Here is a 20,735-nt window from a genome sequence, read left to right as displayed (position 1 = left end):
GGTGGATGGGTGGAGGAGGTGGGCGGCGGCGGCGGCGGCGGTGGAGGGCTGCGTAATGGCGTGGTATTAAATTCTAATTAGAGATGCAGGGGATCAATGATAGGGAGGTTGGACAGCCCGGGCCCCCAGTGCCAGCCCAATAGACTGATGAGTTATTGTCATGTAAAAAAGCGCTAGCAATAAGACCAAACGCTTTGCTATTGTCCAAGCGGAAAGAGCCAAGTTTATTATGAGGACTATATGCTCTAGAGACCTCGGGCTAGGCGGCTCTTAGGGGGCTTTTCATAAAACAGGGCTAGGTTCGTATAAAGGAGGCCAGTTTTGGAGCAGGCGCTGAGCAGTGAACATCTACTCACCGTCCAGCCTTCTTCTAAGCAGTCCAAACCAAACAAGTCATCAAACTCAGACCGCACGTCTTCCTCGTTTTGATTTTTTATTTGTTTTTTTTTTTTTTTTTCATTTCAGACCCATTTTTGGGTGCTTCTGTTTGACTTTTTTTTCCCAGGGAAGTGCAGATTTCAATCGCAACCGAGCCTTCTCAAATGTATAAAATGGAGTATTCTTACCTAAATTCCTCTGCCTACGAGTCATGTATGGCCGGGATGGACACGTCGAGCTTGGCATCGGCCTACGCGGACTTCAGTTCGTGCAGTCAGACGAGCGGCTTCCAGTACAATCCCATCAGGACCACTTTCGGGGCCACCTCCGGCTGTCCTTCCCTAACGCCGGGGTCCTGCAGTCTGGGGACCCTGCGGGATCACCAGAGCAGCCCGTATGCCGCAGGTAAGCAGCAGAGCTCCGCAGCCTCAACCTGGTGTATTATAGGACGCCTTGATTGCATTTGAAAATGGAAATGTGTTTAGTATTTACCAAACGAAATTTGCTTACACAAATGAAAGAATTTATCACGTTAGAAGCGATTGCAGGCAAGAGGTAATTCGGTTATGGGGTTATACTATCCCAGTCACACCCAAAACCGCCAACAGAATTATCTTAAGCTGCCAAAATGATAGGCATAATTTATTTACTTTGCGATGAGACATAAAGCTTCGAAAATAATTAGATAACCAAAGACTAAAGCTCATTATTGACACCAAATTGGAGTTACAGTAGCAACAAGCGAGGCGGACGGCAACATTATGACAAGTTTTCAAACAGGAGCCTCAATCTGAGGAGCAACAATTAATTTTACAATTAGCCGCTTCACAGGTCAGCAGTGTTATCAATTCTGATCTAATTCAAAGGTAATCAAATACACGATTTAACTGGAAGCTCCAACTCAGCGTGCGTAACTGGATTTTACACAAAATAACCAAATTTCAATTTACTTCCATTTGACAGCATCACACTTAAACAATCTCCTTCCATTTTTCCTGAGCGGATAACATTTGTCAGCCTTGACATTTCCTTTGACTTTTCCTTTTGCTTTACAGTTCCCTACAAACTATTCACCGATCATGGTGGGCTGAACGAAAAGAGGAAGCAGAGGCGCATCCGGACCACGTTCACCAGCGCGCAGCTAAAGGAGCTGGAGCGGGTTTTTGCAGAGACTCACTACCCGGACATCTACACCAGAGAGGAGCTGGCACTCAAGATCGATCTGACTGAAGCCAGAGTGCAGGTACAAAACCCCCACAGTTCAACAGGCGCCCACCGCTGGGGGCTGCCTTTACGAACGATTCATCTAATCATTTTCAAGTAAATAATTAGATAAAAAGCTTGTATCTTTTATTTTACTAATATTGACACAAACAGACACAAGATTATGCAACTTAAATTTTAATATTTCTTGTATCACAACTATGAAACAATTGAACAGAAATATAATTTCAATGTTGTGTATGTGGTAAAAACCTTTTGGACGTTTTTCCAGGTCTGGTTCCAAAATCGACGCGCGAAATTCCGCAAGCAGGAGCGCGCAGCTGCAGCGGCCGCAGCGGCTGCCAAGTCCAGCTCCGGGAAGAAGTCCGACTCCAGAGACGAAGACAGTAAAGACACCAAAACTACCGACCCAGACAGCACGGGAGGACCGGGACCGAACCCGGTTCCCACTTCCAACTGCGGCGGACCGAGCCCCGCCGCAGGCCAGGTCAACACCACCGGGAACGGACAGGTGGACCAAGTGAAGACCTCCGTATCCACTGGCATGGGAGTGACGGCACCGAGCCAAGGCTGGGCCGCCGCACCCGGGACCATCACATCCATCCCGGACTCTTTGGGCGGGCCATTCGCCAGCGTACTGTCGTCTTTGCAAAGACAGAACGGAGCTAAAGCGACACTAGTAAAGACCAGCATGTTCTAATGAAGCTTAGAAAACCCGAGCAGAGTTCTTGGAGACTGAAAAGCAATCGCCCAACACAGACTGGAGGACAATGAAAAGCAGATAGAAAAACAGATGAATATGGTTATTTTATTTTTACCTCGCGCATTTTCTTGTGGTCAACACTTTTCCTGTAAAATATCCATCTTGACAAGTCACACTTTCACATTGAGACTGAAGCAAGTTGGGTGAACTGCTAACACCTTCTAGTCAAGTCTCAGAGCTATTTACCTACAAAACAGCGAAACACTCTCACTTAAAATATAGAACGGCGTCATACCTCACTTTAATTTAGTTTTAGAAAAAAATGTTGGAGCAAATGGCTTGTTCAGTTGTTTATTTTTGTTCTCAATGTGGGGAAAAAAACGACGGTTGGCACACTGGAAACGCCATCAGAACGCAAAGGAGCCTCGTTAAATCCCATTCAGAGTCAGAGTCCAACAGCTGCTTTTGTTGGGTCCAGAGGCGCCTGATAGCCATGACTGAGGCTCCGACACAAACATCCACCGACGCGCTTGTTTCTTCCCTCCATACACAGCCAGCTGTGTGGAAACTGCGGTATTATTTTGTTTCTTAGGGCTGCAGAGTTTAGTTTTTTTAAATTGTCGCTACAAACACACTTGTTTCCTCGATATTAAAAAAGGCACAAACTACTGCAATGTTCACCTCAGACAGGAAATCTGTATGTTTTGTGTGTCTTTCTACGGCAGTGTTTTGTGGCTCAAACTGTATAGTGTTATTACGTATTCTTGTCTCTTATAGTTGAACCATAGGCCATATTCCCTCGTAGATCGACCATACAAGTCTTTTTGATGTTTTACTAAAATTCCCTCGAAAGAATTTATTTTGGGTATTAAAAAAGGGGGGATGGATGCAGACATTGTATTTATTTCTATATAATTTGCATGTTGTCTTTTTGTCTGGTTTAAAATGATTTTCTCCCATTTTGTGAGCATAATGTAACATGTTTTTGTCCAGGATCTGAAAGTTATTTATATGTAGGTAATGAATGCTTATATTTAAGAAGGAAATATTTCTACATGTGCACATAGTTTTCAAGGTGTACCATTGAAATGATTGTTGATGATAAAAAAAAATAGTTCAAACTTGCTTTTGTCATTTTTTAAAGAAGTTCAAGAAGCAAACATTATTCTATATTGTAACTTTCATCCCGGTGGTTAACAACGGCCGTCGATTTCAGCACCAGGGACAGTTCCGGCGCGGTTTATAATTCATTTTGGCCCCATAGATTCTTTAATAATAACCAAACAACCACATCTTTACTCCCCCAAAACAAACAAAACAAAATATGGTTTTCACTTGACAAAACATTCCAGGCATTCTGTCTCATCAGCTTTGAAGTGTTTACACATCGAAAAGTAGATAAATAAATAAAAAATTTAAAACAAAGCATTCTGGTAATGTTGTTTTAGACGAATTATTATTCGTAATTTTTATGGAAAATAACAACAAAAGTGACAAACAAAAATAACAAATGAATATATATATATATATATATATATATATATATATATATATATATATATATATATATATATATATATATATATATATATATATATGTATATATATATATATATATATATATATATATATATATATATATATATATATATATGTATATATATAATATATATATATATGTATATTATATATATATATATATATATATATACACACACAAAACGACCAAATAACCAGACGAGTGAAAATAGGCTAAATGAAACAACATAACCTTAAAATAAAAAAAAACAATAATAGCAATATTTAGAATAATTTGGTCTGCTTAGTGAAAAGGAAATGAGTAAAAAAACAAACAGAAATGAAAACAAAGCAAAACAAACAAATAAAACACAGTAAGAAAAATTTAGGTCGATAAAAAAATTATATATAGTTTACTAAATTCTCTTTTAACACAGTAAATAAGAAGAGAACAAATTACCAAAAGTAATACACTCCCATCAATTTTTTTCAGAAAGAATTTTTAAGGCAGTTGACACAAAATAATAAAAATCAATGTTATTTTATAGTTTCAATCGATATGAAATTGAGAGTAAATAGTTGAATTATTCCCAAGCATAAACCACATTCTCTGCAGAATCATTCTACATTTACTATATCTCCAAACTAAATATATGCATTTTGTTCAGTTGGTCATTAGGCTTTTGCACCATTTCGAATCATGTAAAATATATATGGAAATAAATGATGTGGAAGGATTTGTATTTTCAACACTGATGCTGCAAAAAAAAAAAAAAAAAAAAAAAAAACAGACATTGATTTTCCAGCAAATATGAGCTGGGGGAGGGATGGACTTATTCTTACATTTCCAGGACTTTCCAAATGTATACCAGCCACTTGTTTTGCAATAAAAAGAAAAGAAATATATCTTTGATTTATAATATTTATTTATAAACATACAGTAATGTAATAATAAATGCCATTGCATTTAAACATCAAATGAAACTATATTCCGAATAGTGTTCAAGGTGAATATTATACAATAAATACAGTACAGATGCAAAAGGTTTCCATTCCCCTACTGTTCTGTTAAAACCCTCTGGGAGAGGAGCTCAGACTCAAAGATACTGCTATAAAAGACTCGTCCTTGACTTACTCATCAGCTAAATGAGGATAAAAAAAAATAAAATAAAAATACAACAGCTGGAAAATGATCCTAAAATACTGCAGATCAGAAAAAGTGAGAGAAGACCCTGGAGGTGAAGCCTGTTCAGCACAAGGAAGTTTAGGCTGCTTTACTTTCATACAGCAAATCATTTGGTTTTATGCTTAAACATGCATTTTTTTTCAACACACCCGCAACATATAACCAAGCTCTTAGCAAGAGTCCTAAATGTGCAGCTGGCAGGATAGGTCTTTAGTTTTAAACCAACCAAATATTGCAGAGGTGCAGCTGCTGCTGGTATGTCTTCATATTACCTCTACTGATGATAGATGTTTCAGATACAACAAATGTTTATGTTTATGCTTTTTCAGGTGCATAAAGGAACTATACAGCTGAGATATGACCAAAATAAGCCTGATTTTTACACATTAAATATCACAAACATTCAAAATGAAACCCAGATTTGCCCTGTGGTATGGAGAACACAGCATATTGTGTAACAAATGTTTTTTTTTTCCTTTTGTCATTCACCATTACAGATTACAGGGCAATCAAAGGGAGATGATGAAATTGAATATGTTTGTATGAAAATAAACAGCAGTGATTAAGCGGCTGACGGCGGGATGGAGTTTGCTTTTCTGCACTTTCCCACTTTGAATTTGACCAAATCACTTGTCACAAAATGAAAATAGTGCAGAAATAAGACACCATACATCTGGTGCTTTACTTCGTGGATCCTTTCCCCTTCTAAGGCACGTTAAACTGTTGGCTATACAACCAGACAGACTGCATAAAGAACAATCTGCTGCAACCAAATAGCTCACAACTCACATTACTGCCTTTAAAATGAGCCCAAATTGCTCTATACCTTTATAGTAGAATTTAATCACATTCTTTACAGAAACAAAAGCTTTTATATGACAGTCAAAGGTGAAAAAAATATTTACTTTTGTATATTGTATGTGTTTCTAAAGGTTCATTCATAGCTTCATTGTACTTTTGTAATTTACCATATAAATTCAAATATTATTTACCTGAAGTAGTAGTGTTTATACCTTTAGAACATTCAGAATGAGTTATCTGATCTCATTTTCTGCCCAACATCGATTTTTACCCTTTGGAACAACATCAATCTTTAATCTAAAACAGATTGCATCATATTTTTGTGATTTTTTTTCCAGTTTCAAAAGCAGTCAGATTTTTCTCAGTGTGTTCAATGTGGATTCTTTCCAATATGGCTGCCGCCTTAAAACAAACTCACTGCATGATGGAGCATGTTTTATGGAAAGACGAGAATAAATTGAATCCAGAATTCACTCATGTAACAGATGAAATGAGCACAGAGAATATAAGTCCTTGTTTTAAACATTCAACAGTTCCCAGATGTCTATTTGGCCCATATGATGCATCTTCGGTGGTCATAGAGCTGCAGAGGAAGCACACATCCCAAAAGGCTGCGCAGGACGTGATTGGTGGATAATTAGGTTAAAATGAGAATGAGGCTTTCTTCTGTAAACCTTGTGCTTTTCACTTGAGCATCACAATGTGGTCGGCTGTCCGGCCGCTTCAGAGAAAAGACAAGGAAAAAGAAACCAACAATTTTAACGAGCAGAAGTTTTTAAAAAAGAAATAAAAATGTAAATTTTCCAACAAAAGGTTTTGATTTAATTTTGTCATCTCCTTTCAGACTTCCTTCTGAGGCTTCACAGAGTCTGACTTGCGTTTATTAAAGGGATAGTGAAGAGATTTTTTTAATAAAACACTTGGTGACTCACCAGGATCACAACTTTTAAGTAATAGAGAATGTTCTGATTTAAAAGTTTTAGAGAGAAGCAGAATCAGTTTCCTTTAAAACACTAAATCGATGAACCAGAATTAACATATATACAGCAATTCACAGTGTGTATCCTTTTGTTAAACTTTAACAGAACTTTTAATTCTGGAGCACATAGACAGGCTATAGGACATGAAGATGGTTAATTTGAATAACATTTTAGGTGGATAAGTAGAAACTGCAAATTTTAAAGAAAAAAAAAACAATAGATGGGGATAGAAAGAAAGTTTGGAAACTTACAGCGGGAACGAATGTAACATTGGTTGCAATTGAGGAGCCCGTTTCTGATCCGGACGTCTGTCCCCGTGGTTGTGTCGCCTAACTGTCCTTTACATACCCCACACTAACAAAGAGACAGGCAAGGAGAAGACAGCAAATATAGTTTATTCATTTATTAATACATTAAAATAAAAAATAAAAAACTCCCTCTCAGTTCTGGAAAAATTAGACTTTTATCCATTGTAGCTCTGGCTGCATGTCCAAGCACCTTGATCTGCTGGAAGGTGAAACTCCATCCCAGTTTCAAGCCTTTTCCAGCTTCTTATAGGTTTTCCTAAAACAATTCTTTACACTTCAACCCAGATATTTACATTTTTTCACAAAACGGTTGCATTTATACTGATATTCAAATTAAATCTGTTAACTATGTAATTGACTCAAGTTCATTGACTACAAAAGCTCGCCATACTATTAGGAAGGTATTGGCTTGTATCATAAACCCTCAACAAAAATACACTGTTTGAAGTAGAAATGTGACAAAATGGGAAAAAGTTCATGTATATGAATAATTTTGTAAGGCACTGTGCAGAAACTGTATTTAAATCATCTTCTTTAACTCTCCTCATTTGATATTCAAGCTTTTGCTTGTACAAAACAGAGAGGTCTGAATCTGTTACAGTGAATAAACCTTGTAGTGATAAAGTGCAGCTTGTGGGCCAACCAACCTTAAAGCAGTGGATGTGGAAGTAGAGACTGAGAGTCTCTATGATCATGGCTGCTCCCTTCCCCAGAGGCTGACTACAGCTGGAGCACAGCTTCTTCCCACTGACAGACCTACAAAAGGGAGAAAAGACCTGGTTAAGGTTTTCTTCAAACCAACATTCAGAAACAGAGTCTGTTTCTTCTATGCACAGCCTAAATATTTTACCTGTGATTAAATTACCACCATTGTCCTTTCTTTTCCTAAACTGTTTTTTCTTTTTTTTTATTTTTATTTTTTATTTGAAACCTCATCAAAGCCTAGAAATTCAAATAGATTTGAAAACTTGAATTTCTCCTGCAAGGTTTAAGAATCTCCTTAAAATGAACAAAATATAATACAATACTTTTCTTGACATTATTGTTTCAAATGGGGAAAAAAAAAAAAACAACTGTTCACTCTATTTAAAATTCAAGGCAGACTGCAAGTTTGCTGTTGCAGTGCTACATGGCATGAGATGAGTGGAGGAAAATAAAGGTGGGGTTGGGGAGTAAAGCAGAAAATGACAATGCAGAAACGAGCAGCGCCCATCCTCCTGGTCTTGGTGGGCTTTCTATGCTGCAGTACCTGTTGGGCGGTGGGGGAAATGTGTCTGGTGCTGATGGACATGCTGCGAGGGACTTTGATGAGCTTCTTACATTATTATCAGTGGGGCCGCACCTGGAAATGGACAGCAACATGCAACATGAAGATGGCTCCTAGAAACAGCAACATGATTGGACAACACAGACGGACCACGATCAATCAAAACCACAAACGCAAGAAACCGTTTTGGAAGATTCGACAGCACATTTCCATTTAAGTACAACATTTTTTATGTTTTTATAAATCTTGACTTGTCTAAAAATATTTTCTAAACACTTTCATGAAATGCAATGGGTTATTTGTGTGAAGGAAATTCATGGAGGGAAATACAGGCAGCAGATGCCACCTGCTGGACGTTTTTGGATGCAACAGTGGCTCCTTTAAATCAAAAAGGAGGCAATTTCTTAAAACGGAAACAATGTTTATGAAAAATTGAAATAAATGATTAATAAAATTGAATGAATCTCTTTATTTCTTCTGTCTCTCAAACATATACACACCTTCGTTCTCCAGCAGGCCGGCTGGTTCTGGTGCCTTCAGGCCCTGATTGCTTCTTGGGTGGAGTTGAACATTTGGGGGATGGAGGAGGAAGCTTTTGGCCATTGTGAACACTGTGACCAAGTCTCTCTGCCTCACTGCTGTTCTGGCTCACCAAGCTGATAAAGGAAGAAAGAAAAACACAGAAACTTTGATCAAGAGCCTCATCTCTATTTATGTTCAAAGCCTCGTCCAAAATAATGTTAAAATCTGGACTTTATGACACAGAAAGAATGAATTGGCTCCTAATATTTAGGAACAAATCTTGAATGTTTTGACTTAAATATGTTTTGAATAAAAATAAAATTCAGATTAAAACACATGAATCTTCTTACTAATAAAAATAAAAAGCCGTTTGACATAAATAAATTCATGGAAAATGTTTTAAGACTTAGGAATGCATGAGTGAAGTAAATAACGAAAAATTAACATCAAAAGTCAATTGGAGCAACTCACTGAGCAAAATCATCAGACAGCCATCTGAGCCACACTGTTAGCTACTTAAGGTCTCGGTTCACTAACCTTCTGCCCGTCTTCATGCTGTCGTCAGCAGTGCTGATGTCACTGGTTCTGTCATTTTCCTTCCTTTTCCATTCTGCACTCTCTGTACTTCCTCTCTGAATCATAAAACAGCAGATATTTCATTAGCTAACATAACTACTGAGAGTTTGTCTATACATTTCAATCACTAAACTAGAATAGGGTTAGGGTTAGTTTAATAGTTAATAGTTTAATAGTTTTTAGCTCTAGCGCTACAAGTGTCATATTAACTATCTGCAACAGAATCTTGGATTCTTTATCACAAACTAAGACAAAGTAATACATAATTATAAAATAAAAGGAAAATGATACATGGTTCTCAAATCTCAAAAGTGTGGCATGCATTTTTATTCAGAGCCTTTGAGTCAATCTGTTGTAGAACCACTTTGTTCTACAATCATATCTGCAAGTCGATTGAGGTAAATCACCTCTTCCTTTTATTTTAGTCATGTGCTACTTTGTGTTAGTCAAATTCATAATACATTAAGGTTTATAATTTTAACAGAAAAAAATAAAAAGTATTTGTACAGGGAAATGGGACAAACAAGATAATTCATAAAACATAATGAATAAGTCCCTCACAGACTGTCTCTCCAGTAGCTCCTGTTTTCGTTCCCAATCTGCCAGCGAACGCACGATCGTATCCTGTGGCTCGGAGGTGGAGGAGAGCCCCCCTCGGCTGGGGGAGGGCAGGGCTGAGGAGCGGGGCGTCAGAGGCATCACCGTCTCCTCCAGTATCCGACGCTCCTGTTTGGAAGGAGAAAATCCCAAACCAAACACTGACATAAACACAGTAGGTTGGTTTATAGATCTAAAATGGCCACAGAAACATACAGTTAGTATGTTGTAACAATTCAGCTAATGCATGTGTAAACACACAAACACACACACACACACATGCACACACCTCCTCATGATACTTCCTCTCCTCCTCTGCCACCTCCCTCTGTGCTTTTTCCCACTCCTCCTTCAGTTTCTCCTGCTCACGCTGGTATTTCTCCTGTCACCATGGCAACAGACACATGACATACAGCAGAGAGCCAAGGTATAGTGAAAAACTGAACTTTGTGCAGGTGGATGTTTGGGCCAAAAAACAGAAAAGATGCGCACAGCTAGCTGGCACAGCCTTCACTTTGAAAAACTTTTCATTTTTAGTTTTCTAAAACTACTGATTTTCTAACCTTAAAATAATACGACAAAAAAACCCCAAAACAACTTAAGCCTGCATTTTTATTTTCTTTACTTAGATATGTGCCTGTTAAGGATCAAACGAAAGATCAGCAGAAAACAGACAATACCAAAGCATGCAGAAGCTGATAAGCACAGAGTTCCTTCACAATCATCTTTTGAAAATTTGCTTTACAGTTTTCATCATTTTCGGCAAAATTGCCAGAAAAGACAAATCATCGCTCTGTTATGCAAATGTGTGGAGGAACCCCAGAGAGTTAGAGGAATTATCAACATTTATAATGGAGTTAGACTGGAGCACAAAGACGAAAAACAGCGAGGAGGTGGAGAGCACACTGATGTGTCAGGCATTCGTCCGTTTGAGCAGATATCCTCACAAACAACCAGAAAGGAGTGTAATCTGTTTTCAGGTCGCAAATGAACGCTGTCAGTAACAGACCTCACTCCTTTAAACGTCTAAACATGTGCAGACTACAGATGCTCAGTGGCTGAGGAGGGAGAGAGGGACTGGGGCAGCAACAACAGCAACAACACCCCGCCTTTGTGTTTGCATGAGATGGAGACGGTGATGGAAGACGACCAAAGCAGGGCTTCTTCCACTGTGCAAGTTCGCCATCTAGTGGTTCAAGTGAGCATAGGGCAGTTGAGATTTGCTTAATATTAACAAAAATATGTCAGGGAGGAAAAAGCAATGAGGTGCAGTTAGTCCTTCTGTGACTGTGCACTAGATGAGTACTGTGATAAACAAACCATCCCAGACAAAAAGATGCTCTAAACAACTGGCTAAATAACTTCTGAGTGGATTCTGCGGGTTTGTCCAAACAAGATGAAGCAAGTCTGATGAAACTAAACTCACTCTGTTGGTCTGATTCCAATTATCTACATTTTATAACTGGCAGAGTTAGATGTAACATTCTCTCATTTACTTTGTATTTGCTTATTTTTTTGCTTTTCTTTCTCAAACCTGTAAGGTACTGAAGTCAAACTCTACACATTTCCAGACTGGACAGAAAACCAGACTCACTGTTAGTGTTGTGCTCTGTCTACCAAGCTACATGACAAACTAAATCTGGTCTTGCACACTCATGCGCCATGCTTTTCCCTGCGTGGTTACCATGTACCTGCAGCATGCGCTCCTGCTCTTGCTGCCACCTCTCCTGACGCTTTCGCTCCTCATCCGGGTCCCAAGACCAGCGGTCTCCCCGCCTGGCCTTGGCCAACACCGGGACTGACACCTGATAGGCCCACGCACGTATACACACAGGTCAACATGCACAAACACACGACAGATACATGCACACATCGATGTCCACACATAACCCATTCACATAGACCCCGATGTACACACACATCCACCACAGAAAAAAAGAAAGGAGAAGGGAGGAGACAGAAATATTTGGTCTACCACAACAGCACTACTCCATTGCTAGCCAAAGGACGCCTACTAAGGAGAGAGAAGACAGAGAAAAAGAGCTGGAGGTGAATAAAAAGGAAAAAGCAGTCTCAGCCATCAACTGCAGCATCCTCATATGGCATGCTACATCAACAGCTCCGAGTGACCTTCAGTAATTAGCTCAGTACCATCCAATGCGACAACAACCAAAGGCTAAGCTAAAAATGAGCTAAAGAAAAACAAAACAAAACAAAACAAAAAAAAAAAAAAAGAAAGAAAAAAATGTTGCCATTTGCATCACTACATAGTATGATGGAGCTTTGTTTATGGAAAATTAAATAAAAGTTGTACGTAGGTTTAGATTTTTGGAGAAGGTTTATCATCTGCTTGACTGTTTATAACTGTTTGTAGTTTGAATTAAAGGTAAAATGTTTGGTGAATCCACACAAGTTCAACACAGAGGCTGCAGAAACCAACAGCACAAACATTAGAATAAAATTAAATAGCTGATGACATTATGCATTCACTTCATATACACATGAAGCAACTTCATTACCAAAAAATGTGACACAGCCAATTTCAAATGTTAAACATGTTATTTTCTCCATAAAGGAGCCGAATCAAAAGACATCTTCCAAATATCGGTGCTAGTGTAGCTGCTTTAGGAAGTTGAGCCAAATCACAGTTTCTACTAAAACTGCATCATTCAGATTTCTCTAGCACAAAGTATCAGGCCTGAAGAGAAGCAACATAAAGCTCAGCAAACCAGTTACTCACATTTCCATCTCGATCTTTCTCTGCAGCTTCTGTAAATAAAAAAGGAACAGATAAATAAATGTCAAGTAATATTCTGAATACAAAGTGATGGGACAGATGTTTACAAAATATCAAATTGGAATGAAAACAAAAAGAAGATATATTATGAAAGCGATACATAATTTTTATAAGACTATAAATTATGTAATATTGATTAGGTTCTGCTTGTTGGTAACACCAATATATTTGGATCAGAGCCTAAAAATCAATTAATTTTTAAACCAGAGAAAAAATATAGTACACAAAATATAATTAATTGTATTATTATTATTATTTTACAAAACATCAGATGCCACCCAGGGATTGTATGGGACATGGGTATGGAAAGCAAGAGGGTCATGGAAAATGGCAGATATTTTTGTCTGGAGGATCGTTCTTGCTGAAGGACCCAGTAATTACCTGATTTTCTCATTATTCTAGGGTTCCAGGTGTCTTTGACAAAGAAATAGACCCGTATCATCAATAACCCTCCAACATACTTAATACTGATTACAGAAATGGACAATAGATCACAAAAGCATAAAAAAATAATAATAAAGAAATGCTTTAGTTACACTTATTTTGTGGAAACCATTAGAGATGCTAAACAATTTAGGCATCTCTAAAATGGATTGTGGCACCAGTGATGAAAGTTAAACCAAACAAATAAATAAATGTTCCTCACTAAAGAAAAAAAATACTCAAATGAAAGACTTTTCTAAATTTTGCAGTTTAAGAATATTTTTCTACAATTAAAAATGTAATTAATTCAATGTTTTCTTGTCAGGATGAGGTTTGCACGAATTTCATACACAGTTATGAGTATAAAATTCTCATTGAATCCTACATTGAACCTCGTACATAGTTCAATGTAGGTGTGATCATACTGTTAAAGCTTGTTTAATATAAGTCAGATGCTGCTGGTTTTAGTGGAGAAATCAGTCATGAACACTCAAAAGAAAACTGTCAAAAGTTGGTTATCAGCTGATCAGTCTGATCAACTCAAAGCACTCTCAGCAATATACAAAAGCAGTTCAAACAGAAAGCTTCAAAGATACCTCAGAAAGTAAAAGGACGAGGGAAAAATGTACATCAGCATGTTAGCGCGGTAAGAAGACCTCCACCAACAAAGAGGTTTACCTGGCGGAGCGAAGAACTCCCAGCGTGACTTAGGGTTACTGGAGGACTGCGGGGACCTGACACTGATTTCAAACTCTACAGCAAAATGATAAAAATACGTGGATGGAAGAAAAACAGGGAATGTGGGAGAGAAGGAAAACAGGGAAGGAAATAATGAGGGATAGATGTGAAAATCAGGAGCTGAAGCAGAGACTTTAAGTCAAACCAGGGAAAAGTTCTGTATTTTTACCAATGTGGTAGGTTTAATAGAATTTTAGTTAGTAATAAGTAGACTCTTGGTTTTAGGATATGTGCTTTATTTTTTCAATATATTTCCGTTGGTCCAAAACTGTTATCTGAACGTTTTGCTTTTAAAATGCTTCAAAGTGTCTTATTGACATGGATAAAAATCTGTACACAACTAAGAAGTGACTACAATAGGTTGTGATCAATCATTTCATCTTATGTCAGAAGAAAGTGCTAAAAAGCTAAAAGAAAAAACAGCGAACAAAACTGACATGATAATCAAACTTAGAATACAGGGAGGGATGGAAAAGAAGCTGCTGACTATGTGTGGACTTCAGGACATGAATTCACCTGATGACGTTTCCCTCAGGGGGTTATGTCCGAGCGATACGGGTGCAGCTGAATTCATTTCCGTCTCCTCTCCCTGAAAAGAGGAAACTCTTACCTACAAGCTGGTTTACAATGATTGGATGACTTCTGGTATAATGGCCACTAAATTTCTCTTACTGTTGATGTTACGGCCGGGTCGTTTGGTGTGTTTATCTCAGTTGGAAGAATCTTCTCCGATTTAGATTCTGGAGGACAATACAAACTAAATTCTAGAAATTATAGCTTTACACACAAATAAAAATAGCCTATAAACAGAAAGCATGCTAATGAGCATTTTAGTGTGTTGCTAAGACCTGTAGATGGCGCTTTCTGAGCTGCAGTAGTTGACTTTTCTTCCTGTTGAACAGCTTCTTTCTGGCCTCCTGTCTCCACAAAGCTGTCCTCTGGCTGCTTCAGCTCCTGTAATGGTCACAGATGGTTTGGATGGAAGACTGAGTCAGCAGTGAAGGAGGAAATTGTTGCTTTCTAGAGTTCCAACCAAAACAGTCAGATGTCAAGAATTATTGGGCAAAGATCCAGAGAAAGAACAAGAAAACTAAATAAATGTAATAGTTGTAATAATAACCTAAGGTCTCAAATAAAAGGCATGTCTTTGCAGGAATATTGTGAGATTTTATGTGTTTTGTACCAACAGAGCCCGTTTCCACAGAAACTGAACTGATGCAGCACGTTTGAGCTTACAAAGGCTCACTGGATCCAACAAATCATTCTTTCCACCACAGCAAGCTGTTTGGCATAACTCAGATGCCTGCTAATGCTTTCAAAGTAACCTTATTAGATGGTGTATGAATGTAAGTCATAAACATCCTGAATCTGACCTCGGGAAGAGAAGTGGGCCGAGTAGGAGTGGGCGAACCCTCAGTGACTGAAGTTGCCTCCATGTTGCTCTGTCTGCTGCTGGTTTTTGTTAACACTGGACTTCCTCTTTCGGGGGAGGCGGGCGGATCGCGAGTGGGTGAGGCGTCTGATGGGGGGGCATCTGGAGATGCCTGGAACAGGGGAGGGGAGTCCCTTTCTTTGCTCTCCGACTTCATAGAACTGGCATCATTTCTGATGTCGCCGTTTACTCGTAGCAATCCGTCCGCCTGCAGAGCAACAGCACAGAGTTAACAATTATTTCTACTTATTATGACCATAAAACTATATTGGCTGTGAGGCATCAGATTTAATTTCACTTACTATGTAGTACTTAGCAAACATTTTCCTTCTCCTTGGTTTTTGTTAGATTTTGTCACATTGCTACCACAAACAACCATATATTTTATTGGGATTTTATACACTAGATAAATACAAAGTACAGGAAAATTAAGTGGAAGAAAAATCATCCATTGTTTTAAATGAAATCTGAAAAGTGAGATGCATTTTTATTTCAGTCACTACTTCACACAGACACCCTTTGCAGCATGAAGACATGAAAAAACTTTGATCTCAACTTTTTTTACAGCTGTAAATGTTTTACTTCCATGATTGGCCTTTATTTAACTCCACCAGAGTTACCATGTGACTCTTGACTGCTTCTCAGGTAGAGAACCATGACTGAGGAATTCATAGAATGCATCTACTAAGATTAAATCACACACAGGTGGAATCCATTTACAAATTAGCTGTCTTTTCATCTTAGTTGGTCAAACTGGATTTGAATCGACAGAGTAAAGTGGGTTTTACTCACTTTTAAGGTTATTACTTGTGAAGTTTTTACAGCTTTCCTTTTATTTCACATTTAACAGCCACACAATGATTTTAAGTTACACAAAATCCCAATTAAATAGGTTTAATTTTGAGATAAAAAAAGGTAGACTCTGAAAAAGTTAAATTACTTTTTAGCACAGTGTATTTTTCTGGTGGCTTTTCGCAGCTAAAAAAATTATCAATTTATGACAAATAAAAACTTTAAATAATTAAAGTATAAAATCCCTCATTCCTTCTCATTATGAACTTTGCTTCTGTTAGTTATTATCTGTTCATCTGCTGAAAACACCCTGCTGGCCTCTGCCACAAAGAAGCACTAATATATGTGTGAGGAGCTCCCAGTGAGCGGTAACTTAAGACACGGTGCCGGAGTCGGCTGAATGCAGTCTCTCAGTCGGCCCCCTCTTCCTCCACCTCCTCATCCCTGTCCTTGCAGCCTGTGTGGACACTCATTGTCCGCTGGGAGCCCACTTCACATTGAGAGGGGTCCTACTTGTCAACTTCTTAAGTCAATAGCGAACAGAGGGCTCCATTCAAGATGGGACTCCTGGCAAGAAATTCCAGAAAAAGTGCTCTGCTGCATTTGGATCTGGTAATGCCTTACATCTCCCTTTAAACCACTCCGCAATGCAAGAGCTCATTTTAAATATTCCCTTTTGCTCATTTTTTGCCAGAAGAAAGGGGAATGGATCCTTTGAGGGTGAAATTGGAACATTACACACTTCTAAAGGGAGGGGAGGTTTTCGGTTTTCATACACACCAGTCAGTCATCACAATGGTTGTTCTGTGACATTGTAATGTAAATGTTAAAAGATCTCAGAAGGGAAGAATACAGTGGCTCATCTATAGGTTACCTTCTAATGTGAAAATGCCGGATTTCTTTTATGATGCAAAATATTAGTGATCATTAACTAATATAGCAGTTGATTAATCATTAAGAAAAAGGCCATTCACTTAAGCAACAACACACTCGAGAAGTAATTTAGCCAAGACTTTACAAAAAAATTAACAAATTTTGCATTTAAGATAACAACAAAATCCTTTGTCTGTAAATATTTTCTACCCAGAACATTTTAATATTTACATTTTATCAGAGCTTTAACGTAATTTTGAAAATAATTTAGAGTCTAAATTTTAGACAGTTTAAGAGAGGTCAAGATGAATAGTTTGAAAGCAGTAGTTAACATTTTTTTAAGGTTCTTTTAAATGTAATGTTAACCCTCTCCAGGCAGATGTTGCAGATTTGCAACAGCTAAATGCTACTTAGCTAATCTTTGCAAGTAATTCTCACCTTGCCATTCCAATTTTCATTAGATGACAGTTGGGGCTGAAAGTAAGGCTTTGGTGTCAGCAAAGGCACCGGTTTGGGTGACAGGGCCCGGGTGGACGGTGGTTCAGAAGAGCGAGAGCGGATCTGAGGCCGCTGGTGTGAGCTTGAGTCTTTGGGAAACTCTTCAATCTGCGCCTCCAGTGTGGATGTAAACCGTGGCGCCGGCGCAGATTGCTGCCGCAGGTACCTAAGAGGCCCTTCGGGCGCCTCGTCGAAAGGGTCCGGAGTTGTGGGGGAGGAGGAGAGCGAGAGGGAGAAGGGCGAGGTGGAAAAGGAAGGGTCGGCCGACAAGCTGCGGTCCAGAAGCTTGGGCAGCTGAAGGCGCTCCAAGACGGCCTCGCTGATGGAGAAACGCTGGGCGTAGCGCTGGAGGATGGCCGACGCCTCCTCTGGAGTTCTTGCTTTCCGGTACGCATCCCGCAGCTCCTCCTCACGCCGCTCCCTGACAAAAGGCAGACATTGTCAGGCTGACTAAAATAAATTTGTCATTCAGAGGCAAAACAAACATCTTTCATCTTATTGTCATTATTTTCTTTACTTGTTATGGAAAGCATTAAAGCTACAGTATGTAACTTTTCTAAAAAATATATATTTTTTTACATATTTATTAAAACTGTCATTATGTTGTGACAGTGTGGTATGTAACAGATGAGCAATGTAAAACAAAAAAGTTAATCTCCCTTCTCCCAGTGCCAACTAAAAAGAACCAGGAGTATAGTCATAGTGCTGCCAATCACCCTCCGTGTAGCAGAGGCTGCAGTTTCTTCCTGATAGCAGAACCTGACAGGAATGCTAAGGGAAGTCAGCATGGTCACTGATGATGGCGGTTTTGCTGTAAAGGTAGGCTGTTTCTCAGCCGTTAGCACATTGAGCAACGAGTACATGGGAATGATTGACACCACTAAGAACCTCCTCTTGGCTCTGACTGATTGTTTGGTTCGGGAGCAGTGCATTTCTTTAGACAGCAATTCAGGAGGAGTGGAAGTGATAGATTTTTTTTCACAGATTACTTGTCACTACATTGTGACGGTTTTAACAAATATGTGACTTTTCTTTAAGGAAAGTTATAAACTGCAGCTTTCTTTATGTTGATTTTTAAGTGATGACCTTAAGTCAAATTCACCTGAATGTGTGAAGCTCATATTACAGCAAATGAAAGGTTTTTCACATGTGGGTGTGTTTATCACTTTGGATTTTGTTCAGATACCAAAGTGTTCAATGTGTTGTGGACATCACCTACTTGTCCTCCACAATTTCTCTGTAGGTTTTGATGCTTTTTCTTCTTTGAGAGATGCAGCGGTCTCCTGACATCAGTTGCTCCATCATTTTCCTCTCCTCCTCTTTTTTTATCAGATCCTGAGAGACACTCCTCCTCCTACTTTTCCAACGAGCCAGGTCCTGACAGGTGCAAAAAAATAAATAAGTAAAGGAAATAGAGATCAGATAAAACATGCCCAGCAGCTTGAAGGAACAAATATTTCTGCAAACTTGCAGACAAAATAGTGAAAAGAGAGGAAACTAATGCATTTACTTCCTGCCAGTGATTCTCATCTTCTTTTATTCTGTTGTACTGGTTGTGCATCAGCTCATGTCGAATGTGACTGTGCGGCTGCAGGATGGCCTCGTTTTCACCACGCATGTCGATCATACTCAAACTCCTAAAGGTGCATAATGGAGAAACATGGCTTCAGTATTATGAAATGATATTGTTTTATTCAGAAACCACTCAACAGTTGCAGAATTCAGTTTTTTTTAGCTTCATCTGAAAAGTTTGAAGAGTTTTTTTTTCACATCATTTTCTGTTCAAATCTACAATGTTACCTGGTATTTGCCTTTGAGACCCCCAAAACAGGAGCAGCCAGCGTAAAGGAAAGCCAGCCTTCTTTTATGAACCAAACATTTGTGCTGATTCTTTAACTCACAGCAAAAAGATTTTGTTTTATAAGCTTTCATCTGAAAATAAATTCTCTGAATCCAGCAGCAGAAGGCAAGACATGCAACTGGCTGAAGCGCGAGGGATGAGCCAAGTCCGTTCCACAGCAAAACATGAATCACAGGCCACAAGAGAATGCATATGGTCATCATTTTTTATCACAGCAAAGCAGTTTTACTGTCCAGACTGATTTAGTCCAAACAGTAAACTTACAGTTTGAAGTTACGATTTGTGATTGAAGTGAAACAATCTGAAGTTGCCTATTGGCTCCACCAGTTTAGTTCTACCTCATTCAAATAAGCTAAATTATTGTCACCATAATGGTAAATGTTTGTGACTCAGTTTTTAAGCAGTAAAACTCTGTTTAACAGTAACTCTATATTCTGACACAATGTTGCATTTTAGCTAATTTATTGAACCCCTTAACCCTCATCTCTGGAAAATGCAAAGGAAAAACAGCACACAGGTATTCTGCTGTTGATTATAGAAAAACAATTTTTGTATTGCTGCATCCAAATTTTGCTTGATATAGCTCTAAATATTGTGATTTTTTTTCAATCCAGCTAAGGGTACAAATGTTTGCACAGTCTATTAATCTAATAGACGGACAAAAGGGAAAAAATGTTATTACAATGAATAAATATGTACAAAAATATCCTAACCTGAACCCTTTATCTGTGTCCAGATGTTATTTTTACAATAACATCTGGAAGAATGTGTGGAAAGAGTTAAAGTGAAATCAGTAAGACTCAAAATGCTTGAAGAAAAGGAAGAAAAAAAAAAAACTCCAGCCCATTCACAATAAAAAATCAGTTCTGGCAATAAATAAGAAATGGAAAGAGTCACAAACTGGAAGCATTCAACTGTTGAAAGTGCAACTTACTGTGGCTCATCTGAAAAATTATCACAGCGGCTGAAAACATAGTGAGCATGAAAAGACAACAATGACCAATGAACACAACACTGAAGAAAGAAATATTTTCTCACGCAAATATACAAAAAATTAAATGTCTGAGTGTTAAATGACAGGTAACAGATGATAATATTCCAATTTAGAAAAAGGAGGATTACGTAATGGTTTGTTTAGTAAATTATCTTATATTAAAAATATAAACCAAACACAAGAGGGCAGTGTTATCAAACATACAAATAGAATTGCAGCACTGCAAAGCAAAACAAAACAAAGAGCAAAAAGAAAAGATGCATTTCG

General features: G+C 38.3%; 2 protein-coding genes across 13 annotated transcripts in view; one reads left to right on the top strand and one right to left on the bottom strand.

The window, feature by feature from the left end:
* Positions 1-220: 220 nt before the first annotated feature.
* Positions 221-3,730, top strand: LOC129360282 (paired mesoderm homeobox protein 2B-like). The gene is made up of 3 exons (XM_055030387.1): positions 221-783; positions 1,434-1,621; positions 1,874-3,730. The coding sequence occupies exons 1-3, from the start codon at positions 543-545 to the stop codon at positions 2,300-2,302; spliced, it is 858 nt and encodes a 285-aa protein (XP_054886362.1). The 5' UTR covers positions 221-542; the 3' UTR covers positions 2,303-3,730.
* Positions 3,731-4,727: 997 nt separating this feature from the next.
* Positions 4,728-20,735, bottom strand: part of LOC129360395 (LIM and calponin homology domains-containing protein 1-like) — a 67,551-nt gene continuing 51,543 nt past the window's right edge. For 3 of the 12 annotated variants that reach the window (XM_055030573.1, XM_055030574.1, XM_055030582.1), the window contains 18 exons: positions 19,124-19,250; positions 18,833-18,990; positions 17,554-18,034; positions 15,392-15,658; positions 14,867-14,972; positions 14,691-14,758; positions 14,535-14,607; positions 13,959-14,033; positions 12,801-12,829; positions 11,752-11,865; positions 10,350-10,442; positions 10,025-10,189; positions 9,425-9,519; positions 8,866-9,021; positions 8,348-8,440; positions 7,746-7,854; positions 7,042-7,144; positions 4,728-6,531 (listed from right to left, as the gene is read on the bottom strand). In XM_055030573.1, the coding sequence (XP_054886548.1) occupies positions 6,506-6,531; positions 7,042-7,144; positions 7,746-7,854; positions 8,348-8,440; positions 8,866-9,021; positions 9,425-9,519; positions 10,025-10,189; positions 10,350-10,442; positions 11,752-11,865; positions 12,801-12,829; positions 13,959-14,033; positions 14,535-14,607; positions 14,691-14,758; positions 14,867-14,972; positions 15,392-15,658; positions 17,554-18,034; positions 18,833-18,990; positions 19,124-19,250 (2,338 nt within the window). In that variant the 3' untranslated portion in view covers positions 4,728-6,505. Of the gene's footprint in view, positions 6,532-7,041; positions 7,145-7,745; positions 7,855-8,347; positions 8,441-8,865; positions 9,022-9,424; positions 9,520-10,024; positions 10,190-10,349; positions 10,443-11,751; positions 11,866-12,800; positions 12,830-13,958; positions 14,034-14,534; positions 14,608-14,690; positions 14,759-14,866; positions 14,973-15,391; positions 15,659-17,553; positions 18,035-18,832; positions 18,991-19,123; positions 19,251-20,408; positions 20,439-20,735 lie in introns of all 12 variants that reach the window. The other 9 variants (XM_055030572.1, XM_055030584.1, XM_055030576.1 and 6 more) reach the window with 8 other exon arrangements.

The sequence above is a fragment of the Poeciliopsis prolifica genome, unplaced genomic scaffold (assembly GCF_027474105.1).
Source record: "Poeciliopsis prolifica strain line A6 unplaced genomic scaffold, Auburn_PproV2 SCAFFOLD006, whole genome shotgun sequence".
Taxonomy (NCBI): Eukaryota; Metazoa; Chordata; class Actinopteri; order Cyprinodontiformes; family Poeciliidae; genus Poeciliopsis; species Poeciliopsis prolifica.
The sequence above is the reverse complement of the archived record's forward strand: the minus strand, read 5'-3'. Positions and strand labels throughout refer to the sequence as shown.

What these genes read in the sequence shown, in the direction of transcription:
- LOC129360282 (XM_055030387.1), top strand. Translation starts at nt 543, where the DNA reads ATGTATAAAATGGAGTATTCTTACCTAAATTCCTCTGCCTACGAGTCA. An exon ending in GAGCAGCCCGTATGCCGCAG is followed by an intron (nt 784 to 1,433) that starts GTAAGCAGCAGA and finishes TTTGCTTTACAG; the next exon opens with TTCCCTACAAACTATTCACC. An exon ending in TGACTGAAGCCAGAGTGCAG is followed by an intron (nt 1,622 to 1,873) that starts GTACAAAACCCC and finishes ACGTTTTTCCAG; the next exon opens with GTCTGGTTCCAAAATCGACG.